General features: G+C 32.6%; 2 protein-coding genes across 7 annotated transcripts in view; both read left to right on the top strand.

The window, feature by feature from the left end:
* The window catches only part of LOC127700558 (lachesin-like), a 208,970-nt gene that overhangs the window by 103,763 nt on the left and 77,523 nt on the right, over window positions 1-27,684 (top strand). The window lies entirely within an intron of this gene.
* LOC127700561 (lachesin-like) overlaps window positions 1-27,684 on the top strand; it is a 99,860-nt gene that overhangs the window by 71,402 nt on the left and 774 nt on the right. For 2 of the 4 annotated variants that reach the window (XM_052204116.1, XM_052204115.1), the window contains exons 3-6: window positions 20,213-20,471; window positions 22,255-22,472; window positions 24,358-24,559; window positions 26,724-26,957. In XM_052204116.1, the coding sequence (XP_052060076.1) occupies window positions 20,213-20,471; window positions 22,255-22,472; window positions 24,358-24,559; window positions 26,724-26,957 (913 nt within the window). Of the gene's footprint in view, window positions 1-19,367; window positions 19,478-20,212; window positions 20,472-22,254; window positions 22,473-24,357; window positions 24,560-26,723; window positions 26,958-27,684 lie in introns of all 4 variants that reach the window. The other 2 variants (XM_052204114.1, XM_052204117.1) reach the window with 2 other exon arrangements.

Raw genomic sequence — 27,684 nt, forward strand, 5'->3', positions numbered from 1 at the left:
AAGTCCAAAATTTAATCACAATCCAAATTCAGAGCTGTATTGCACAATTAATAGAAATTGTAAGTAGATTCAAAGAATATTTAGTTTCAATTCTCTCATTGTTTATTTTGTCTTTCGACTGTTTTTATTTCAGCGCCATTGATGAGTATTAGGTACTAAGTAATAAACGAACATATATTTGTGTTATTACCAGCCAGCATGTGTTTTTGTTATTACCAGCGAGCATGTGTTTTTGTTATTACCAGCGAACATGTGTTTGTGTTATTACCTCTCAGTTTTAGACAAAATTAAGGTCTCGTGTAACAATATGATCTGACAATGATGATCATTTCTTAACCTCCAGTTTTCCCATGTATAAGAAATGAAAGTATCAGTATAAGCCTGCGAAGTAATAAAAGCATAGTTAATATGATTTTTGCATGATCATTTGCAGATGTAAGAAAAAAATATACCTTTGAAGGAATGGTTTATGATTCTTAACCGTTTGGTTATTATAGAAATGCCATAAAGTATGCCAAGAATGAATTTAATTAGATTTCTATAGTCCATTCAGAGATAACCTAAGCTAGATTTGGCAAAAATTGTGTTGGAATGATTGGTTTTCAATGCTTTTGAACTTTGATATTGATTTGTTTGTCCTACTTTTTTGATTTGAGCGCCCTGATGAGTCTTTTGTTGACAAAACGCGCGTATGGCGTACTTAATTATAAACCTGATATCTTTGACAACTTTTCCCCGTTTTTGAAAGGAATTCAAAAGATTAAAAACAAAGAAGAATAAGGATGATGCATCCGTTTGATATGGTTAATGACATATCTGAATATTGTTTTAAATCATAATTGACATTAAACATGTTTCCCTGTTCTATGATCTTATCAAGTAAATAGAGGAGAAATGGATAATTGTCTAGTCTTTGAAAGTTGTGTGGGTTCTCGAAAAAGGCATAATTTCTTCCACGTACAGAATGCTACTTCCAATATTGGCTCTAGCTTCCAAATAAAAAAGACTTGTTATCAGGAAAAGAAAACTAGAACAAGCTGCTATTGGTAATAGTTTTAACAATGTTATTTTAACCAAACTAGTTTTTCATTATCAGACATAACTGGTGTAAATTTTAGGATTCTGCGTGCATTTATGATGTAAATAAGGAATACAGAAGCGTATGATTTTACCGTTAATGTAATTCCTACCACACGATACCTGTGCTGGTGGACTGTTATCAGAGATATTTAGTAACATAGTTAATACCTTTAGTAATAACTGTATCGTTAGTAGTGTAGTGACAATTCAAGAAAAAGTCGCTTATTTTAAGAGTTTAATGGACCGACATATCTCACGGCTGAAAATCCACATGATGATAGAGTAAACATTATACTATCATTTTAGCCCTGTCGTAGAGTTTTCCCACGGTGCAGTTTTTTGTAAAATCGCGATAAAGCGTGATTTTCCGATTTTTTTCTTTTTTATTCTCAAACACGGGAACGCTGATAATTAATTCCTGAATGAAGATATCAGCAAATATCTGCTATTAAATGAAAGAGTAATGTATCAGCTTTCATTTAATATCAAAATTAAATATCATATGAAAATACATATGGAATGAATTTGAAGAATTTCAATTGCATGTGACATTTTTGTCAATCTTACCGTCTGTCAAAGTATATTAAATTTCTTACATAAATCACCCGTAGTCCATTTTGACAAAAAAAAAAAAATGGAACAACCAATATTTAAGAAGTTTTAATATATCAAAGATTGATAGAACATACAAAACAACTTTTACAAGCCTTTTTGTAATACTCATCCTTTTAATATTCACCTCAATAAGTCATGTTGCGCTCCCTTTTCCAACTTTCCCTTGACTTATGAATTGCTGTGTTTTTCACCATGAATTAAATGTGCATTTTCTAAATTTTTGTAGATAAGAATATAGATTTATATCAATGTTTGTGTCTAGATGTTAGTACAGATGTTAAGGTTTAATAACTTTTGGGGTATTTTTATTCTTGTTAGAGTTTTTCGAATATACTTATTTTAAACCACATCCGCATTAATCCGGAAAACGATGGGCAGTGCTGATTCCATTAAAAAAGAACAAGTAAAGTAGCATAGGTCGTGTTATAAAGCCTATACGTATACAAGAAGAATAAATTTTGATACATTTAAATTAGGAAAAAAAACAATGCTCAACAGCGTGTGATGATACATTAACTTTCGTTAAAACACGATCCATGGCATTGCCATTAAACTGGTTCAAATGTTTATTCTGCAGACAAAAGTCATACAACGAGATAAGCAATTAAGGCATGTCCAGTCATTTGAACGTGTCGATTATGCATGTTATGTCTTAAATGACGCAAATTACTTTGAAATGGCTTTTGATTTTGCCATTTGATTAGGGACTTTCCTTTTTGAATTTTCCTCGGAGTTTTGTATTTTTGTGATTTTACTTTTTACCAGTCAGACTATCCAGCGATAAGCTAATCTTCATAGATTACTTCATAGACAAGGCGCTGCATCATTCAGCATGCGACTGAAATGAAAAAAATAACTTGCTTCTGATGCTTCAAATCAGTCGGAGCATGATGTTGCTTTCCAAAATCTAACCGAAAGTCTACATGATGATCTGTTTGTCAAAACAAAGCATTTTCGTAGTCATAGAATTTGCTAGATTACAAAACTTTGAATTTTCGAAATACTAAGGCTTTTCTACCTCAGGAATAGATTACCTAAGCTGTATTTGGCAAAACGTTTAGGAATTTTTGGTCTTCAATGCTCTTCAACTTCGTACTTAATTTGGCCTTTTTAACTTTAGATACATATTGTTCCTTTCTTCCAGACCCTTGATAATGTGGAAAAAAATTATGAAAAGTAGATTACGATCGTTAGAAATTTCAGATTATTACTATCTATTTCCGTCAAAATTTAGTATTCCTACAGCTTTACAATTTATTGCTATACCTTTGATAAATATTTTTGCCTGGTTAGTAGATGATAATTATTTTTATATGGATAATGATTACAATGCGCTCTCATGTGATATGTACGGAAATGTATACCTTTAGCTGATTGTGTGACATCCCTGCATTTAAAATCAGTACACTCCTGATCAGAGTTGGTATGGGTATTGTACAAAGTCCTTATGTAAAAAGGTGCAACAGTTTTGGAGATTTTGCCACGGACGCCTTTAAAACCCTAATAGCTTGTTTTGAAAACTTTGGGTGTGTCGTGGACGAGATTGATCGATATAATGTGGAACATTCTACAAAATCAGCAGAAAGAATAAGGAGGTCTATTTTAAATGGTGGTAGATCTAAGGTTCTTCGAGTCATTGAAAGCAGATCAATTAGAGATTGTAAGAAATTTCATTGTGCACCCGAGAATAAACCGGGGTTGATAATATTTATAGGTGACTATGCACTCCCGCAATACAATCATTTTGATTTGCAAGACCATGACGAAATATTCCTAGCAGGATCTTTTCAAAATCTATAGACAGTGAAGCAATTTCTGCCGGATCTGTAAGTGACTGAAGAGGCAGATATTAGAATTATTCTGCCGTCTCTGTTTGCAAATGAACAAATGGTAAAAAGTTGTTCCAAAATCATCAGATATTTATGTTTTATTTCTAATAAGATATTTTCCTCAGATGTCAAACATCATGATTTGTGGTTTCAGACTAGAAGCGTTTCTTCAACCATAGACGCAAGACGGATTTTACCCGACATATGCAACTTTATTTTTAGTTATTGGACCACTGATGTCTGCCACACTTCCAGCTGCTTATGCTCTAACAGGATGCGACACGTCTTCTTTAATCGGAATTGTCAAAAAGACAGTTATAAGGCGTCGAAACAAAACCCATGCATATATCAAAGTGTGTCAATCTAGCTGGTTCTTATATTGACACATCTGTTGCAGTGAAAAGTCAATTCATCGCGGATCTATATGACGCCAGAAGCAATACTCAATCAGTACATGGTGATCTAAATAAACTCAAGAGTGAAGTCGGCTCTTTCTCAGGGTGCTTCCTTAGTGAGACTACTTCCTTCAGAGGCATCATTCAGACAGCACGTTCTTCGAGTTTCACTCTCAGTGTACGTCTGGATGAATGCTTATATCGCCATACCACCACATAGATCACATTTAAATATTTATATGGGGAATAGCTCTATAGTTTCAGTATATTTTGTATCCAATGTCTTCTGACTTTTTACAGGATCTTGTTTCACATGTAAAAGCAAAACTATGTGGAGCAAATCTTGCTTATGCTACGAACAGAATTTGTCGTGCACCAGCATTTGTTGTTGTCAGTGCAGTGGTGATTGTAGAAACCAGCTAACTCATCAGATTGTTTTAGAAGATTGCTACGATACGGATGATGATTGAACTATTGATCTCAATGCCCAATATTTCATGTTTTCTGCTGTTAGTGGCCTCAGATGTGGTTGGGGAGCTCTCTCTCTCTAAAAAAAACCAAACAAAAACCAAACCAAACAAACCAAAACCAAACCAAACAAACAAACAAACCTGCCAGTGGGCTCGGACCTTGACGCGGTTGGTGCGCTTTCAATCCATACTGGAAATATTTTTGTATCGAATATTTCGGAAGTATTACATACCATGACATCCACATATTTTTTTCTTATGTCCTGTTACCTTTTCAAATGTACGTGCATATTGATGTCTAGTGTTAGTGAAATATATACCTAGACAGCTTCCTTTGTAGCGTAATATCTCTGTTAATTGTGTTTGTTTGTAATTCACATATATATCGGGCTTTCAAATCGGTTTTAGTCAAGTCAGCTATATATTCCAATGTTTGTGTTGTTCTATAAAAAGGGGGACACAAGTTTTCAATATATAATTGCTCTTGTACTGATTGACCTATGAACATTAAAAAAGATCATATACTATCGTGTTCATGCTGACATTTATGCACCTAGAATATTTTTTATAGATCCAACATTCTTTTGGGTTCAAACAATCAATAATGAATTTCATTATTTTTTCAGTGAATCATGGACCGGATGTTAACTTTACAGCACTTATTTCTCTTTTGTTCCTGATGGCAAGCTAACAAAACGCTCCCAAAAATTTCTTTATATGTTGTCAGATATCATTACACAGCTAAATATTAAATATGAATTTTTTTTTGTCAATAGTTTCAGTAGATAAAGATTTTGTTTTCATTTGCGTACATGTGTGAAGCGGGGGGTATACATCACTAATCTCTGGCAATCAGGCATACATATGACACGCTGAATTCGTGCAACTTTCCCAGAGCATGAATCCATAGAAATTTTTTCTCAGTTATCATGAAGGACTTTCGAGAAATTGTCCAAAATGTCCAAAAATTGCGATTTTTTAAAATGCCCCCTTTTGACCTTTGACCACAGTTTTCAAAAAACTGCACCACTTTGGCACTCTACGACATGCCTTAATCAAAGGGTATTATATTTATCTTCAAAATCAGACTAAAATTAGCGAAGAGGTATTTCGGTTCATTAAATTTTTAGATTTACCTTACTTGTCACCGTACTATAGGTGAAGATGGTATCAAAGAGACAACCGGATGTATTCAGAAAATCGACTATACAAATATGTAAATAACAGCATATTAATATGTGAAAATTAAATACATTACATTAAATGGGGACGTGGTGTTTTAAAAAGGATATTACTGTTAATAAAGATAAATAAATCTAAAATTTAGATTGGAAGTTTTTTTCACATACGTATTTATGTTTATACTTTAAAAGTGTTCTTTGCACAATAAACAATAAGTATTGTGCAATCTGCTAATAAATAACAAACACAGCAATTTTTAATATAAGGAAAATGCTCCCAAAGGTATTACTGAACCACAATTACAAAATCTCTCGTTTATGTCTATGCTTTTAATGATTATGAGAAATAAAATTGGTAGAAGGACCTTTTTATTACAGTTACAGCCATGACAATGGTTCAGTGAAGTTATGTGAGAAAATTATGCTCTTCTGATACAATTCTTGCTATAACTAACTCAAAGTATGGCAGCAAAAAGAGATTGTATAACGATGTAAAACTACCATGTCGTGGTAAAAATGTATGTAGGATCTAGGTGATTTATAACCATCTTCCATTACTTTCGTTACTTGATAAACCTTAAGCTCACTTGCTGGTGGACTGGCGGACTCCTCAGGTGATCAGATTCAAGAATAAGATTTCGTAGGAAAATTAAGTGCCGCTATTAAACAACGTTCAGGTAGTTCAATTACTAAGTAAATGTTTGGTCATTGTGAAGAGTTATCTCTCGTTTTTTATTAAATAATTTCAGTTTATGCTGTTAGACCAGAAAAAGTAGAGATATTTTAACACAGGTGAAAAAACAAGACCAGAAAGCATACATGTATTGTTCCGTCATAAATTTACAGATAAACAATTATTCTATTCATTATAATGGGAAGTATTAACTTACCTTTATAACTAGGCTCAACACTGATCAACATAACCTTTTGTTTTTTGTCCGAATTATGGTAGAGACAATATGTTTGGGGCAGTTATTGCTAAATAACGAAAATCCCGTTTTCCTCTCCGAATTTCTTCATGTTTATGTTAAAAATGAGAACTGAATGACTTAACGGAAACAATAAAAATATTCTATCAGTTGTAAATAAGTATGTCTCATGTGCAACTTCCCGTTTCATATTGCAACATTCAAGCAGCACCTGAATATTGAGTAAATACAGAACACATTGATGTTTGTCCACAGAACCTGTTGGTGATTGTGTGTGATTATCTGTGAAAAAATAACACCTCTCAATACATTTTGTATATCTATTAAATAGTTTTTTTGCACTAAAGTACGCCAAAACACACGGTTTCAATATGAGCCATTTATTCGAAACGGGAATTTCTACAAAAAACAATCATGTGTGTACAGACAGTGCTTATTATTTGAGTGGTCGAACTTTTGTAGACGAAACGTGCGTCTGGCGTTGAAAATTGTAATATTGGTTTCTATGATAACTTTATTCTTATCGTTGAATTGTTTTCTTAAAAAACGGTTACTAATTCGATTCTAAGCAGCTTATTTTGCTACCGAACTTATTAAATTTAGAACTCTCGTTGGCAATTTCCTTTTTGGTCATATTGCTTTTCAAGTATTCATATGTCTATGCATTCTTGGCTTTCACATTTTTGGGTGTGAGCGTTAATAATGAAGGTAAATAAAGCGCTTTAGCAATTCCAAATTATATATTTATAAAGTGATAGATTTATTTTTAGAATGTAACATTGAAATAAACAATAAATTGGACATTTTTGACAATCTAAGATTTGAGGATTTGGAGGAAATCTCAGTTCTATTATTGAAATAATTTCATTGCATATTACTTTTATACCACTGAACGGCAAATTTAAAAATGTATAATGCTGTATGTTTGATTATAATCATGATACATTGATTATCAGTTACAATGTAATAAAGAGACCCACTCAACTGATGATCCTTTATATATATCGTCGGATGACACTTTTCGAGTTGATCTATTTGTTGAAAGGAGAAACAAATAAAGTGTAGTGATATACAGATCAAACAACCGTAAAACATTCCAACTGATTATAGAGTCACTTACAGAAAAGCAGGGAATTATACATGTCAGACAACGTATATCGGGTTATTTCACGTGTGATTAATATTCGCTTTGTTCGCGGCAGCTAAAGAAACGCGAAAATTTGACCCCGCGTAAAGTTGCCTGCATATTCCAAGATGTATCGTCGTTTAAAAGTTTCATACATTATACTGTAAATTATCGAGTCTTTTGGGTTGTTTAACAGATCATAAGAATGTGCATACTGAATTAACATGATTAAAACCTCTGTTTTTATAATAATTAAATTGGCTGATCATATATGTCACACCTTTTGACAATACAGCAATCAGTGACAAATCAGAAATGTTAATTGGCGACGATCTACAGTTTGGTGTCATAATTCGAACATTTTGCATTCAATGTAAATAAAGGGAACAGAAGTATACCGCTGTTCGAAACTCATAAATCGATAGGGATAAAAACAAATCCGGGTTACAAACTAAAACTGAGGGAAACGCATCAAATATAAGAGGAGAACAACGACACAACAAAAACACAACATTAAAAATGTAACACACACAGAAACGAACTATAATATAACAATGGCAATTTTCCTGACTTGGTACAGGACATTTTAAGAAAAAAATGGTGGGTTGAACTTGGTTTTGTGGCATGCCAAACCTCCCGCTTTAATGGCAACGTCAAACACAACACCAAAACGACAACATCACATAACAGGACCACAATACAAATAAATAGGAGAACATATAGGACAAAGAAACACACGAATAATAGCTAACTAGGCTTAAAATTTAATACGCCAGACATGCGTCTCGTCCACATAAGACCATCCAGTGACGCTCAGATGAAAAAAGCTTGAAAGCCAAAACAAGTATAAAGCCGAAGAGCACCGAGGACCAAAACTTCCAAAAATTTGCGCCTAACACGGCCAGGGTTTTCTGCCTGGGGCAAGAACATCCTTATTATTTAGAATAATTTATAATTTTGCAAACAGTAAATTTTATAAAATGACTATATAATAGATATACATGATAAAACCGAAGTGGGGACTAACTACAGAATAAAAACGGATACATTATATAAAACAACTTAATCCAACATATAAAAATACACAGCCGAGTTAGCCAAAGCATCAACGCACAAAGTGACGTCACATTTGAAATTCTAAAAAAACACACAAAGTGACGTCACATTTGAATTTGTAAAAATATTTCCCAAAAATAAGATAGGTTTAGGATTGATTCAAGATTAGATTTGTAATACTGACATTGCATTTATTAATAACAATGAAAATTACAATACTTATTAATATCAAATTGTGGTAGTAATTAGATAATTAATTGTATTATCTAGCTATGTCGGTGTTTCTTCTGAATCAAACTGTAAACCAAATATATCGTATAAATTTCGTTGAACCAAACTAAAATCTAATAAATGAAGGGGGTGATTAATTATCTTTACCATATAACACGAATATAACAGAAAAGACGTTAAAACATTTGACAAAATCCGACGAGAATAACAAATATAACATAAAAATTAAATATATGAATTTGGGATAGAAAGGTACCGTGACACGTCTTATAACAATGCGGTTTCACACTCAGCAAAACAGTCACAATAAAATAAAAAATAAAGTTAAGATAAATCACATTTACAGGGATATTTGTATATCTGTAATGATCAAAACCTTAAATTTTTAGCATGCCCTAATATACATTATCTACGTTCCTTGAAAGTTCTCTGAATTAAGTATGTGCAGTTTCGGTTGTAGTACTCATATTTATTTGTAATCGATTACCTGTTAGTTAAACAAGTTTCGGTTGTTTATATCTGTAACGATACGATACAGTTCTTTTTTCGCGTGCATTTTCCCGTTCAGCGAAAATTATAAACAGTGAAAATTTAACCTGCCCATTTTGTCCCCAAATCGCGATTAAAAGCTGGCGCGAAAAAAAACCCTCGATATACGATGTATCTTCCAAATCAGAATTATGAGGAATTACCAAGAATGTTTTGGGATGTAACTGTGCAAAGTAAGCTATTATAATTGTTCCTAAGACGTCCTTTTCCCTCGGCTATATTTATCTTATCAAAAAGAAATCTTTTGTCGGATAAAGAAATGAAAATACATAGGTATAAAATGCATTTAGTCTGGTGGAGAGTTGTCTCATTTGCAATCATACCACATCTTCTTTTTTTATATGTAAGATGTAGACTTGATATGGGTAAAACTGTGCATTTGATAATTTATAAGTTCCTAAAGATATTATATACGGTTGACCAAATTGTACTCACATACAGCGATTAATAAAAAGGCGATTATATACTGTGTAACGATTTGAACTCCTTGTAGATGTTTTCGTTTTACTTGAAACTTTACGAGAAACTGTAATGGCCACAAATGTCGCTTCGTAATAGATTTGTTTGCCATTCACCATTTTAGTTACAAACAACTAATTTCTTTTCATAAGTTTCCTATTCCCTATTGTCGAATTTCACTAAGTATTGATTCGCTTGCTGTGTGGAGATGATATTTTTATGAAACCCATATAGTTCAATGATGCAACAAAAACATTCAAAATATTAGTAACTGCTCTACAAACCTATTAGTACAAGGTGTTTGGTATATTTCATCAATGCGCAACGTTCCCATAATGGCCAAACTATAAAGATACATCGATTGTATTAAAGGTATTCATATAACTCTTTACCATGCATATGTATATCGCCACTACTTATTATTCAAACAGAATCATATGAGCTCTCGAGTGCCAAATAGTATACTGAACAAACCTTTTATGATGTAGAAACAATTATTATAGCAAAATTGATGATAATTCGTCGATCCCCCGTTTGCTTGCCACCTTCAGAGCAAGGACCGAAGCTCGTAAACTCAGCAATCAATCGGTAAACACAAAACTTTTAGAACCTTCGAAGAGCCGACGATATTGCTTCGGAAGTTTGGCAGCTTGCGTGAAAATATCGTTCTACTGGGAAACTTTGAAGAAGACCGTGAAGAACGCAACATTGGTCGAACTGCAATTCTTTTTACTCATCGTAAATGCTCTATCTTTTAGGTATATTTATGAAAGAAGACCAAGATAAATAATCGTTAAATTGTTACTTTACGATGAAATTTACATGAAATATTTAATACCATCTTATCCATTCGTAAATTTTACGGACGGCATCACAAGTTGGATGACCGTTATGGAATATCCGTTTCACAGATGTTAACGGATATGTTCCTATTGTCGTAACTACAATCCCGTCCCCTTTCTCTGAATGTGACCTACCGAATTAGACTTATCACCGGGTTTGTATTAACATGAGCAACACGACGGATTCTACATGTGGAGCAGAATCTGCTTACTCTTCCGGTGCACATGAGATCCACCCAGGTTTTGGTGGGGTTCGTGTTGCTCAGTCTTTGGTTTTCAATGTTATGTTTTGCGTGCTGTTGTTTGTCTGTTTGTCTTTTTCTTTTTTAGTCATGGCGTTGTCAGTTTATTTTAGACATGAGTTTGAATGTCCCTTTGGTATCCTTCGCCTCTCTTTTAAAAACCTACATTGGCAGTTTGAAACAACTAATTAACATGTGTACAGGATCACAAAACAGTTCTATAACACAAAACACCGAGTGAGTAATGACCTCTTGTTAATATTGTTCAATCTTAAATTAGGGTCAACAGTTGTTTATTAATGGTCGAATATCATAATTCCTTCATAAGATATGAATCAATGTCAATACAAAACCTGACGACATGGTCAGTGTTTCGTGCTGTGCGTGTATCAGTTTTACAGCAGAAGATACCAAACAATATCAACATAAATATACAACAATGCAATACAGATATACATAATACAATACAAATTATAAAAGAGAAGCAAAAGATACCAAATGAATATTTAAAATCTGGTGCAGAAAAATTGGTATCGTTAATGTGATTACTACCACTTGGTCGGTACCTCCACTGGTGGACTGTTAGTTCCCTAGGGTATCATTAGTCTAGTAGCCAATACTTCAGTACTAGCATGAAAATATGGATATTGCTGTTACAAAATTTTGCAAATTATTTAAAATTAAGGAAAAGCTCTGATTCTCTGCCCGACTTTTGCCATACTTTTGTCCTTTTTGGTTTCTAAGTCCTTCATCTTTTTTATAAGTTTTGCATTTTCAAATATTTTGACATCAAGCATCACTGAAGAGACAGTTATTGTCGAAATGCGCATCTGGTGCAGAAAATTGGTACCGTTGATGTTATATAAACTTATATAGTCGAAAACACACTGACATTGCCACAGCAAAAAATGAAAGACGACCAAAAGACAAACAACAGTATACAAAACACAAAATAGAAAACTAATGACGGAACAACACGAACCCCATCAAAAATCTGGGTGATCGTCGTTGCTCCGGAAGGGTAATCAGATCCTGCTCTACATATGACACTCGTCGTGTTGCTCATGCACGTACGTTTCATTCGAGGGAAAGGGTTGGGGTTCTGGCTACGACAATTGGAACATATCCGTCGTCATTTGTGAAACAGATATTCAATAACGGTCAACCAATTCGTAATGTTGTCCGTAAAATTTATTTAACAAATATGTTGTCAATCAAGAAATCAAGCATCTTGATAATGTCAATTTCAGAGAATTTTTTGTTTGAATCAAAGAGATTTTTTACAAAGTACGATTCATCCCTTCCTAATACAAGAATCTTGTATCTACGTAGGCCATTCTTTTTTATGAAACAAATCAGAACCAGCTCTTTTAGTTTGAAATGGGGAATACTTGTGTAAAGTGTAAAAAAGTCAAATTTTTAAATATTATTGCAAGATGAAAGAGTCTTAGATTGTATGTACTCTAAAAGATCTATGGAGTTTTTTAGTATCCCCATCTGATTCATGCCACCTCTAGAATAGCTGGTTTCACAATAACTTTGAAGCCCGGTTTTGATTGCTGATAAAATTGATGGTAATAATTTAAAAAGAGGTTTCGTAGAGCACTTGAAAGACCAAAAAAAATATAACGTTGTTTGTAAGGACACTTACGTAGTTTAGGTATCCAATACAGTGAAGGAAGATCCAGTTCTTCATCTTTGGTTGAAATTTCAGACCTATAATTAGTCAGGATTTCCTCCATGGTAAGTGTCGATGGGGTATATGTTGAGTTTCCAAGTGAATTCCAATAACTAATTCATTTATCAAGCAGTTTATGTAAAGTGATTTACACACGATGTTGTTTGGGGCTTTATCTGCGGGGACAACAACATATTTGTCATGGCGGTAGAACAGCGGTTTTGCAACATTTGGATTTGTAAAGATTATTGTAGCATATGTGTTCATAGACCCATTCAAATTTTTAGTTCTAATTTGTATTAACGACCTCACAACCTTAATCCATACAGAAAGAGTATCTACGTCTTCTTTCTCGTTTAACTCATTGTCTGGCATAATCCTCGACTGAATCCATCAGTATTTTGAAGTTGTGTTTCCAATTGATGGGTCTCGTCTCACAATATTTCGGACATTTGGATAACACATTTCGCAGAGAAGTGTTATTGACAATGTTTAGGCACCTGTAATAACGTGGCCAGTCGGATTATATATGAATGGAGTACTAGCACAGGTGCAATCAGGAGGTTTAGACTTGAAGTCGTCAATATTGAGATCCTGCAACACGTGTTTGTAATTGAAAATTTTAGTTGCAATTGGTTTGGTATAGGTATAAGAAATGATAGGTACAAACTGATCTTTAAAATAGGGAGGTATTTTCGATTGAACTAATTTGTGATAAAAGATATTGCCCAAGTTGAAGGTATCGATACCTTTGTTGGCGAAGGAAAGTTTTAGAAAGGATCTTTTCTCCTTTTCATCTTTTCCAATGCGAATTGGTTTGAAAAGACTGTGACTATCCGAGATGTTAGCTGTAAATTTGTATTGGATTAAATTGGGGTTTGTAACGGTGGTTTCCAAACATAAGTTGTATAGAGAATGAAGTTTTGAAAGGGGTAATGAATAAAGCTTCGTGCGAATGTGATGAATACCTAATGGTTTTCGTATAAATGGCAGCAGATAATTATTAGAGGCATCATGGAGAGTATGTGATGTATCATGACAATGAAAATGACTGCGCCTACGTCGAGGAGTAGAGTTGAAAATGTTTATCACATTCACCGAGCTACATGAAGGATTAGATAGAATACCTATACCATCAATTTTGTCATTGCAACCATAATAGTTTCTTAGCTGCTATTCTGGTTTACGGGATCCCCAGAAAAAAATAAATCCGATGCAGTTTGGTCAAGAGATGTGTCATTTGGCTATCACGACTACACAGAAGCGGATTAAGAATTTTAAAAAGGATTTCATCTGAAAGGAGGAGTTCAAGTCGTATGTTGTCAGTTTAATATGTTATTAAGAAAACAGAAAAAGGAAAAAGGGGGTGAGGGTTCTAGCCCTTCTTAATCTGCCTATAAAAGAATATTTTTTTTAAAAACCCTAGGAACAACTCTATTATGGGTCAATATCTGGCCTGAAGAAGCAAAATTTCTGCCCCGCCTTAACATGCCCTCATTGTTCCAGTGGCAGTTAAAACTTCCCGTCCTTCCTTCTGGTCTGACTGCTTTGTGAAACTTTTCTATTGGATTGATTGTTAATTTGTTCACATCCTCAATTACATGAAATACTATGATTTGCTACTGGACGTTAAGCAAGCAACATTCAAACAATGATTTTTGTTTTGTTTTACTCTTGTGTGAGATATTTTTAACACTTGTGTTCTTCTAAAGTCATGCTTGAAATCATGGACTGGGAGAGTTAGGAAGGTTTGTTTTTCAATAAAAAACACAGAATGTACTACAAAAAATGAGATGCATATAAAACCAAATCATATCAAATCATTTGTTGGTTTAAAATCCAAGTTTAAGATCGTGAATAAGACATATGACTCAATACTTATAAATATATACAAAATTCAATACTATAACAAAAATTCAAGAAAGACATATTCAGATATCTATCTTTACACAAGAAAATACGCATATCAGCATATAGGACATAGACTGTCGAAAGAGATACGTTCGCCAAGTCAAAATGTGCAAATGTATAATTTCATCTTCAACTTCTTTTTACAGATGCATTATATTTTTAGGGGTAAATTCCGTTATCTCTGGTTGTCTGCCTTGTTCAATATTTGAATTACTATAAACAGATACATATAATGCAAATTGTAGTATATGTCTCTGCTATTATTTAGTGTTATATCAAAATATATAGGGTTTTTTTCAGAGACAAGTGCCTGTGTTTTTTTAGTGCTCTGATACATTCGGGTTTAACAACATTTGAAAACGGATTGCTGTATTGGTAATGATATCACCATATTGATTAATAAATGGTCAATCATTTACCTGGTGAAATGATTACTTGTGTACAGATCACGTGACCGAATAAGCGACATTTTGAAACAAAAAATGTTTACCTGTGGCATGAATAGGAAATAAGTTGAGATTTCGATTTCGGTCACGTGATGAAAACAATAATTTTAGTATTAGATACAGAACAAAGGTAACAAAAACCAGGCTGGTAACAACCGTTACCGTATAGTTATTCTGCACGAGTAGTCAGGTCAAGTCCGAGACGAAAGCCGAGGACCTTTACCTGACTACAAGTGCAGAAAAAACTATACGGCTGGTTGTAACCATCCCGTTTATTTTGTTACTTTTGTTTTGTATCTCACTTGTACGACGTTACGAAGTAAAACATTTTGCATTTAAGACGATTGCATAATTAAAAAGATTGAATACAAAAAAATATGCATACCGGTTTATGTACCACGATGTTTGGAGATATTTAGTCTTTGATAAATTAGGGATTTTGCGTTAACACTAGCGCTTCTCAAATCTATCAGCTGTGTGCGAGTTAAATTATTGCTTATTCCTTTGATACATATCAGTGAAGTAGGAGTAGATTGCAAAGTTGAGTAAGGCGGGGGGATGGAGACTTCTTAAAGTGACAAGCAAAACAACAAAAAAGACCTTAAATCTATATTTTTCTATCATAAGTTCCTAATAGTCTAGAAATAAGTTAATATCCTCTTTTAAAGCTACTTCATATTTTGATAACAAAATAAATTGCCAAAAGGGAGGGGTCTTATAGTTTTGCCCCTCGCCTTTGCAAGTGTGTAATGCGGGTATGATCCCCTTTCCGGCTCCTACGCCCCTGCATTTATATATACCCTTCCACACCAAGAAAAAAAGCATGTATACGTACAAACAAACAAAGCTAAACAAAGAAATATGTTTTGCCTCTTCCATCCCCCATTTGAAAGGGGACAATTGCCCCCTTCCCCGGCTCATAACACCCCCCCCCCCCCCCCCCAAAAAAAAAAATAAACAACAAAAATATGAATAACAGATTTAAGACATTTAAAAATGCAACGACGTATGCAAATGAAATAAGAAAGAGTATTCAGACGAACGTAAATACGATATGTATAAAAATTTTCAAAATCAATAAAATAAAGAACAAAATATATAAATATAAAAAAAGCTCTTTCTATTTTTTATAGAGAATAACACGCAATGAAAAATAATTTATTTTGTCTCGTTTTAAATTTTTTGATCCACTTGTTTTGGATATCATTTTTTGGGGGTTTAATTTCATGCTCATTACAGAAATGTGATATTTAAAAAGACCCAAGTATTGATCACGTAACACAATATTTTTTTCATTTTCCCTATATCAAAAATGGGTGGACGTTTATTGACCGTTGAGACTGATTTTGTGCTATCAAAATTCGACTGAAGCAAATTCCTTGAACATGAAGAGAAAAGGGGTAATCCTTCTTTAGTTCGATTTAGACGATTTAAAAGATTAATCTTAACTGCTAAGCAAACCCACGAGGGGTTTGTACATGGAAACATTTTGTGGTTACAGTTACTCTTGCAGTCAGTAACTTCGTAGACACTTATTTAATTTCAGCATTTTGGGACATAGTTAGTTTTTTTTATAATTATAATTCTTATGAACACTTTTCATATAAATTATATTTCTAAAACAAGGTAATTAGGTCACAAGGTGTATGATAAAGTGCCACTGAATGCACAAGTGACTCTATTCATAAAACGTGTCCGTGTAACTTTAATAAAAAGTGTCCGTGTAACTTTAATAAAAAGTGTCCGTGTAACACCCGTTAGTGTTCTGTTTTTATTTAGCTCTGCTGGGGCAAAGTCGTACAACTGAATATAATGTAACCAAAAAGATGATCTAAAAAGACAAATTTGTTCACTGCCGTCGTTCTTTTATCGATATTTTGTTCAGATAAGTATTTTCAGTTACTTTTTTCAAATTTCTGAAACAGTGTGATGGTACCAAAGTGTACAAATTAGTACAAAAAACAGAAGAAATCTCGCACCCAAAGTCCCATATGGGTTATAACTTGGACCGATAAAATATTCATGTATTAATCCAGATTATTTGGATATTCTATCCCAAATGGGATGTAATTACTTTTTTTTTTTATAGATTTTACCGATGCCATATTTTCTTATTTTTGGGAATTTCTCTTGACTACATTGCCCTAATAGAGTGTTAATTTGTCTGTCTTTAATAGTATCCTTACTATTCATAAAAGTATAATTTCATAGACAATGAAAATCTTATACACAGTTAATTTCTTTTTTTAGTTCTTGAGACCTTATTCATCAGTTACAGAAAACCATCAATATACTGATGTTTACGTTCCGGATAATAGGATGAACTTTGATAAAAAAAAAAATAAACAAACCAGAAAAAAATGTTTGAGGCATATTTTGATCTCCCAAAACTTTATAGATTTCAGGGTTTGTCAAAAAATACTTGCATAAGTAAATTTTTGGAGAAGCATAAGGGGAGATTATTCAAACCTTGAAAAGAATATTAAAATGTATTTATTCAAGTAGATATTACTTACATCTTCAAGTAAATGTATATAAACATGACTTATATAAGTTTTGCCCTGATTGAAATCTAAGATTGATTGATTGTTTTATGCTTACTGTCAGTCCAGTTGCAAAATAGTCATGGAACAATAATATATAAGTTAAAATTGGTGCTAAAATTGTTGAGTTTTTACTTTATTTCAATTGCTACATTTTTGGAAAGATGTTTGATGAAAAACTGCCTCCTCAACTTGTATGTGCAGTGATTTTTCAGCTACATGTATGTTAGTTGTGTAGAATATGATGCAAGGGAAATATTAAAATAACACTTAATCTATGTTCTGCGCCAAAGCGCTTTTCTGGATTTACCTTAATCAGGAACACTCAACGCCAAAACTTTGAAAGCCGGAAATGATGATTAACTAAAAAATACAAATATGGTAGTTCAAAGAGAATTGGCTTGTGTTTAATGTTGGATATTGTTATTATGGTACATGCATATTTTTGCCCTTGAGGTCGAGAAACTCCGAGAAAGTTAAGAGTATAGTGCTGCCTTTGCCTTAAAAGATGTGTAACTAATTTCTGTAAATTGTGTTAGTTTTGTAGCTCTGTTGATATAAAGCAGTTTTATACTCTTTCAGTGTAACAGATAACTACAATTCAAATATTTCATTGGATAAAGCCCATATATAAATATGACATTGCATTATCCAAGTGTACAACATACATGACATATACAGTATGACAAATTATTTAAATAAAACATAGTACATGTACATAAACAGTGAAAATTAATGATATGCTAAAACCACAAGTCTTTTTTTTTTGTATATTACTTCCATAACTTATGGTAAACCAACTACTTTGGTAGCATAACTCATCCATCTTTTAGGCTCTAACTTTACAGTAAGGGTTAACCTCAATATGAAAGATTGTACATTGAATTTGACCTGAAATCAATCTTTGTCCTTTGGTCTTGTATGAATCATGAATCGAAATAAATCAACTCGTACCATTACAAACTCGTACCATGTCAAATGGTACCACAAAAAGTCAACTCGTACCAATGTTAACTCGATCCAATGCGAACTCGTACCATTGCAAACTCGCACCATTAAAAAGATGTAATTAACGATGTTTTATGAATTGTTCAAATTATTATATTTAATTGTTTGTTATCTTTAAATCACTTTCAATTTCCATTATAATTAATAAATAACATTCCTTTTATTGTATGGTTATGTCTATAATTAACTAATCAACTTGTTTAATCTAATTATACATGATGATTGGAGTCATATAATTGAACAGCTTGGAATTAATTGTATGTCTATTATCAAAAACAATTCCTCGTTTATACCAAACACAAGCTGATAAGAGTCGTCTCAAAGCCACATTTCTCACACTTTAATGCTTTGTGACAGTGAGAATATTTCAATATTTATTATCTAAAAGTTTGTGTATGTTGATGAAATTGTGAAATGAATATCCAATGTTCGAAAACATTAATAGTAATATTTGATGTTTTGTTGATTTTATAAACATGAATGTTGATGAAATTGTGGCCAATAAAGCAAAAAAATTAAACTTATTCTTTGCCACATTATCACAGCTGCTAATCAAGATATAATTAGACCTGGGACATACTATATTAGTACGATTGTCCTAGATTAGTCAAAACACGTAATAAACATATCATTATTTAAAAAAATCAACATTTAAAACCATTTGTTACAGTTGATTACACAGTTCTATTAAATCAGCTGAAGGAAGGAACTTCAATGAAATGATTTTGTATTTTTAAAACTATTTCCCCTTAAAACCATCTATTTAATATTTTTCAGTTTTTGCTGTAAGACCAGAAATAGTGGATGATATTTTACCAGAGGTGAAAAAACAAGGTCAAACAGCATACCTGAATTGTTCTGTCATAAATTTACAGTCTCCAGCACAGGTATATAATCTGATATTAAGAAGGGTAAACTTATCCCAAAATGAAATTTAGTCATACACACTTTCTACAGAGACTTTTTAAAGCTTAGGCAAATAAAATAAAATTGGGGTTTCTGTTAAAATGCTGAAATTGATTGGGGTCAGCTGGTAGGCGAATAATAAATAAAATGAAGAATTGACCTGGTTACAACAAAGAAAACAGTCTGTTTGTAATAGTGCTTGTTAAAAATGACAAAATATATATGGGAAGGAAATAAACTAAGCGTAGGTTTGGTAGCATAACACATTGATTTTTTTAGGCCTTGCCTATACAGGATGGGTTTGCCTCATTGTTGACAGGTGGTTGACAAGAAAACTTTCCTATGACAAAAAAAGATGACTTCAGTTTTCTGATTTGAATTTTCACTTTTATGTAAGCAACATGTCAACAGAACCTGTATATTGTGTAAACGTTACTCTGTATATTTATTTGCTTATTTCTTATTGGGATTTTCTTGATAAAAAGGTGGCTGTTTGTATCATCTTCTGCTAATCTAGCTTGTTGTTTAAACTGGAAATAGAAGATTGTGTTAGAGCAACAAATTGACCCTTTTTCCAAATATGGCACCATGCAGTCAGGGCCAAATACTGTGGTTGGAGAGATTTATCATTTAGTTTTAAACTTTTGAATGTTTTTAATATTGATTTGAACATATACTTTTATCGATTTTAACAGTATTGTGTTATGTTTAAACAGTTGCAATGGATTAAACAGATCACACCATCTGGTCTCCCTGGATACATATCCTCTGATGAAACTGTTCGTGTTGATTATGTTGTTGAAGGAAGAAGGAAATATGATGTGGTGAAATACAGATCAAACAATCGTGAAATGTACCAACTGATTATACGATCATTAACGGAGACTGATGCAGGGAATTATACATGTCAGATCTATCTTCCAAATCAGAATTACAAGGAATGGCCTCAAAAGTTGGGGGAATTAACTGTGCAAAGTAAGTTATTATAGGTGATTAAAGTTTGCCATGACATTGGTTGACATCATTTAAACCCATGCAGTGATACATACATACATATATATATACTTCGTAGACTAAACAATTTTTTTTCATCAGTTACATGTATCATTTATAATGTGAAAAAAGGAAATGTGGTTCATGTATGATTGGCAATGTGACAACTATATAACAGAGTCCAAATGATGTGGATTTAAGCAATTTATAATGGTCTCATACTATGAAAATGACAGTAAATTGTGCAAGGACATATCAAACATATATAGAATAACTGTACATTGTTTCAAAATAAAAAAATAAAAAATTTACATTTCGGTGGGAGACCTTTTTAAAACTTTTTCTGAATCAGTGATGTTTTTGAGCTTATTTTGACAAATTTGGGCCAAACTAACTGTTTATAACGAAATATTATATCAAAATTCTGCTTTCATTAATGCTTGAAACAAAAACAAACCTTTTTCATTTTTTTTCTAACTCGTAGCTAATGCTCATTTAATGTGTCTAAACTGCATTTTAAGTTTGAGCAGTAATAATTGGTGCTTTGTCGAATGAATAAATCCTTTTGTCCTTATTTAGCCTTTAGTTATACAAAAAGCTTTAAATATTTTAATTGAGTGTAACAAAATGTATATGACGGAATTTGTTTTCCGAATTTGACGATATATTATATGTATAATGTTGCAGTTTGAATTAAAGTGGTACCAAGTCACTATCTGTTGTTTGCAACAAGTATAAATTTGTATATACGGTAACTTGTTACATGTATATTTATAATAAAAAGAAAGATGATGTAAAAATAAATAAAAATAAATACACTATAATAGTAGGTTTTGCACTTTGATTTATTTTTGGTTTTAAAACATGTTTTCCTTAAAGTCCTGTGATCTACACAGAAAAGTCCTTTGATCTACACAGAAATGAAAATCCGTATCTAGAATCTATACTTCAAAAAAAAATACATGAGGGTCTTGAAGTATAGATTCTTGTTACGGACGTTGTTTATCATCTTAATTACGTGTTATAGTGTTCTTTTATTAGTCTTTGTAAATTATTACCCTTTACTGTTTAGTCCATTTTGGTTAATATCCTTTTGGCGTGGCTCGGTACTAATACATCATGCCATTGTGTTGTTGTGCTGTGGTCATTTGTTGTATTCTTGTCTATCATTTTTGCTTATGTTCTTTGTCTATATGCCATTTTGTTTTCTTTGTTGACATATTTGTTTGTTTTTATAGTGATTAAGATTATAACATAATGTTGACTGCTGTACCCCTAGTTTTGACATTTTTACCTAACTGTTTGTTTTGTTCGCACATTGTTGTCAATACAATGGAGTTTTATGCGACTGTCATACAAGTGAGAGATTTAGCTCTATAAAACCAGGTTTAATCCACCATTTTCTACATAAGGAAATGCCTGTACCAAGTCAAGGGACTTTCCGATTTGAATTTTCCTTGGAGTTCAGTATTTTTGTTATTTTACTTTTCACTGTATAGAAAATACATGAATGCTAGAAATTTGTTTGTTGTATGCGAAAGTTTTACATAAAAACTTCAGACGACACAGGATTGTTTTATCTTATTTTTGATCTGAGCGTCACTGATGAGTCTTATGTAGACGAAACGCGCGTCTGGCGTATTAAATTATAATCCTAGTACCTTTGATAACTATTATCATTCTATTTACTGTAAAAAAGAAAGAAAAAAATTATATTGAAAATAATTTCAATTTTTATTCACATGTTATTTAACAAATTTTACAGTCGCTCCTACTATAAAAGGTACCAGTGCTCTCAGAATAACTGTCCAGGAAGGACAAAATATCACACTGAATTGTGACGCTAATGGAATTCCTGCACCAAATATTACATGGAAAAGGGGAGATGGATTCCCACTGCCTAATGGTGGATTCCAGCAAAGGGTAAGGGAAAACAAAAGATATTTGCTTCTCAAGCCAGCTGCAGTAACTGTTTTTGACAAGGTTAGATAAAGTACAAAAAGACTTCGTGTTATAGAATTATTTTAGGACATTTTTCCTGTTTTCCAGATTTGTGATTAATTAAGTCATTTTTGAGCCAAATTAACAAACAATGGTACCAGTTTTATGTAATGTTTTGTTTTACAGACTGTTGTTTGTGTTTTCAAGTTTTTCTTGTTAGCCATGTTTTTTTCTGATTGTCCTCTTGATATCCTCTAATTCTATACTACAGTATCTGCTACAGCTATTACAAGACGAAATCATGACAGAGTTTACAATCAATTATGTGTTTCATTTTACAAAGTAATGTCCTATATACAATACAAAACTGACCTGTGCTTGTTTCAATAAATATGATTATAATGAGTTGGTGTTCTGCTTTAAGGAAAGTATATTACCATGGAAAAAGTGGGATACAGAACATTAAATAGATATTGAATAATTCAAAAAGGACATAAAGTCATAATTTTTTAATTCCTTCATGTCAGTAACTGGAAGATCCGCAGCATTAATCTCCGATTTGGCACCACACAATAACATCATTACAGTATAGTTATGTTCTTAAACATTTTTTACACAAGTTGTTGCCCTTTGCAAATTTTATCCTGGTTCTAGACTGGAAAAAATTAGCTGCTGCCCATGCAAACATGATAAGTTAAAAAAGACATATGGACATTTTTACCAATTTTTAATGCAAAATAACTATTGAAATAAAAAATCAAAGTCTTTATCTAGACAAAAACGCTTAAATGATATTAAAAGATTTGAAAAATTTAACGATTAAACACATGTACATTACGCACAGATAAATGAATTTGCCGTCTCAGCTAGCTCTTCATTGTCAATAAAAATGTATGTCCCTCTTGGGGGAAACAACTGGTCTAAATGGACCTCTATTTAAAGGATCAATTTTGGAATTTTGAAATATAATAAATAGCTCTCGGCACGATAAAGCCTTTTTGTGAAGATGCATTGAAAAGCAAACATCAATCAATGAATCTGAAATAGATCACAATGTGTATTGCCATCACTATAAAATAAATCTGTACTTTTTTATACCTCCGCCGTAGGCGACGGGGGCATTAAGTGTTAACTTTGACCGTCCGTCCTTCTGTCTTTTCGTCCTTCCGTCCATCTCATTTCCTTTTCCGTACTCTAACTTAAGTTTTCTTCATGTAAATTTTATCAAACTCATACACAATGCTATGAACCACAACACACAGATAGAGTTCGAATATGGGTAGAATGTCTAAATACAGCACAAACAACATTTTCTAAAAGACCAACAAATTGAAAAAGAATATTTAAACAAAACGCATTTGAACAATGTTGTTGGTGTTGTATTTAGACCCCTTTACCAAGAAATTTGTTTTGCATGCACACGTATAAAAATTGCGGCTTTTATCCAACGCAATCATAGGTTTGAACGTTGTTTTCAATTTAGAATTATTTATATTTTTTCGTTTGGGCTTGTATTATATTTGCCTTCGTGTTTATATGATCCGTTCATCCTATTTCGACTCTTCAAAATTCAAGAGTCTATCCTAAATTGAGGTAAATTATATGGCTTTCCAAATACCGTTTCGATTCCTAACATCACTGAAGAGACATTAATTGTCGAAATCCGGATATGGTATACACATTTTTGCACCTCATGTTTGCGGTATACCATCTTTTCCGCAAGTTTATTGTTTTCTGTTTGGTATTAAATTAATAATTAAGATCCATTTTGTTACATCTTGTGATCCGTTTATTTGGCAATCGCCAACGGCAGTCAACAGGGTTTAAGAACATCCGTTGTTCGACCTGTTAGTCAAATGCGTTTTGTTTAAATATACTTTTTTCACTTTGTTGGTCTTTTATATATATATGTATATATAACTTTCAGGGTGGTATTTACAATGTTTACCAAATAAATGCTATAGATCGTGGACAGTTTATTTGCATCGCTGATAACAATGTTAAACCACCAGCATCCTATACAGTACAGCTTGAAGTCAGATTTTCTCCTTACTGTACAGCTGTCCAGGATACCGTGGGTCAGGCACAGAATAGGAGGTTTCATGCAAAATTAGAGTGCTTAGTAGCTGGTAAGCTTTTTGAAGTTAATCTACCATAACACTCATTTGACTAATGTTGATGGTTGGGAAAATTATTTATTTCATTTTTCTTTTATGTTATTTTCCTACTTTTTTGTATATAAAATTTTGTTTTTGCTTTCTGTTACAAAAATTTACACGTATATGGATGCTACAATATGCGACAGGTGTTACCTGCAAAGTCTGTCTAATAAGCAAGCTATTTCATTTACTTTTTACTTATTTTTTTTAATTAAATATTACTTAGGCCACAAATTGATTTTGCCTCGTCTTTAAGTAAGTTATGGAGGGAGGCTGTTTCTGGCGTTTACCAGCTTCAGCATTAACATGAATGTATAAGTTTGAGATGAGGTTAGTTTAAGGAGAACCACTAGCATATCAGAAGTTTGTCATGCTGTTATGCAATTTATATATCACATCATCATTACAATCAAAGAAATGTGTTCTTTAATTGACAGGTAACACTTAAGGAGATATCGAATTTAAGTATCATTTGATTAAAACAAATATTTCCCTTAAAATGGAATGTTATTCAGCATTTTCACATCACTAAGCATTGTTTATTGCATGCCTTTTCAATCAAACCTGTTTAGTATGTTCTAATAATTTCTTATAAAAACAAACGATGAATTAAGGCAACAGTAGTATACCGCTGTTCAATAGTCATAATTCGATTCAGCAAAAACAAATCCGGGTAACAAACTAAAACCGAGGGAAACACATCAACTATAAGAGGAAAAAAACAAAACGGAACAACAGAAACACTGAACTGCAACAAAAGCAAACGCCAACATACATAGAAACGGACTGAATGATGACAACTGCCATATTCCCGACTTGGTACAGGACATTTTAAGAAAAAATGGTGTGTTGAACCTGGTTTTAATGTATGCCAAACCTCTCGCTTATATGGAAATGTTAAAAATACCGCTAAAATGACAACATAACGTGACAGGAATACAGTACAAACAAACACAAGAACACTCAGTACAGAGAAATACAACATGTAAACCACAGAATAACAACGGACACCTTCCATAAAATAACGATAGCACACCAGGACACCACAAACGAAATATAAACTGCGCGTCACATGAATGGATCAACGTCACAAAAAGTGACGTATATTTTGTGACGTTTATATTATCACAGGTAAATTTCAAAAAATAGATCAGATTTGTTTTATTTATAGACACGTACAAGAATTATAAATTGGGATGTAGTTTGTAATGGTGTTATTTTATGTATTTTGTAACCATGACAAGAATATTAAAATGGATATATATGTGCATATAGTTGCTTTGAACTTAAAATCATATAAATGAAGTAGCTGATTTTTTATCTTAACTTTTACAGACATATAGAAAATAAAAATAAATTAACTATAATATAAGGCAAGATCATGTAAGACCAAACAGTAAACACACATGAAAACAAATAACATAAAACAAAAACCCTGTAGACGAACCACGAGTAACTCGATTATACTAACAAATAAGACATACGTGAAATGTACCGAAAATACAGAATTCAAACCACAAATGAAATAAACAGATAACAACTCGACACACAATGACCCACCGGACCAACACGTATAAGAAAGTAACAAAATGACCGAAAGCGGGATATATAAATACCGAACCACGTCGTCTCCAACAGCGAACATAAGACATAACAAAATATCCAACTGGACTAATGAGCATTAAAATGTTATTTTATTCTGTTCTCAAGTTGCAGATGTTCATAAAATCAAAATGTTTAAAAGCTTTAAACCCTTTGTTAGTATTTAAAGCTCATGCAATCTAGAGAAATCTGCCTTTAAAGATAGGGGTGAAAAATCTCCGTGGAAGTAACTGTCAGAAAATAATTGTACGAATGGTAAGATAATGCATGAATTGCTAATCAGTTACCTTTTGTCTATAGTTAAATAGTTGTCTCAACGGCAACCATACCACATTTCAATATTTTCATATACTTTCGAAATAAAATGTCTTAGCTGAAATCTCAGACTGAAAAAAAAAATATATATAAAAAAGTTTATAGACTGACAAGTATATATATTGACCTTTATTGTTAATTGGTTTTTCTGATGTCATCGGGAATTTCAAGGATAATATGCAATTATGATTAATAAATGTATATATTATATTCTTAGCTAATCCTAGAGCTGAAGTTATATGGTACAAAGAATACAAATCAACGCAAGAAAAAGAACAAATTCAGGACAATGACAAATACATATTAGAACAACAAGATGATCAGAGATTGAAAGTTAATGAGAAATGGTACACTCTTTCAATAAAAAATGTAGAAGCAAATGATTATGGAGATTATTATTGTACAGGGAAAAATGAGTATGGAGAAAATCAAGCTAAATTTAAACTTTTTGGTATGTAAATTATATGTATCATAAGTTGTCGTGTTGTCATTTATCTGCTTTAGGTCATTACCTAGGATTTGTTTTAGTGAGTTGTGTGCATTATAGATATTTATGATGCATATTCTTAAATATGAAAATAGAGTAAAGGACGTTGGGCTGTAAACAAATTCATAAATGTCGATTTAGTTGTATCATTGGCAATCATACCACATTTCCTTTCTTTTATAGTAAGCTTTTTCATGCCCCAACATGACACAACACCCATAGGGTAAAGTATGACAAAACCATAAACGAAAAACAAACATGACAACCACTGAATTACAGACTCCTGACTTGGGACAGGCAGATAAAAAACGTGGCTGAATTGAGCATTTGTTTTAATCGCTCAACCCTTCCCTAACCATGGTCACTTGCGTAACAGCCCAACATAGGAGCAAACGACATGAACTGTTAAAATCAGTCGGAAATTGCTCTTCTGTTTGTTTATGATACTTGAGTAAGCTAAATTTGATGCATGGAATGATTATGAGGTGTACATGTCTGTCTAATAGTGTGGTTTCATCTGACACTGACCTCATTTTAACCGCTCGTTGATCAGGGTGAGAATTTTATGATTATGTTTTTCAGAAATTTGAAGTCATATGACAGCTATATTCAGTGTATAATAGGACTGTAAGGTTAAAATATCTGTCTGACAGAACCTATTTGACCTTGACCCAGATTTGATGTTCCAGCT

Source organism: Mytilus californianus, unplaced genomic scaffold (genome assembly GCF_021869535.1).
Source record: "Mytilus californianus isolate M0D057914Y unplaced genomic scaffold, xbMytCali1.0.p SCAF_5, whole genome shotgun sequence".
Lineage (NCBI taxonomy): Eukaryota > Metazoa > Mollusca > Bivalvia > Mytilida > Mytilidae > Mytilus > Mytilus californianus.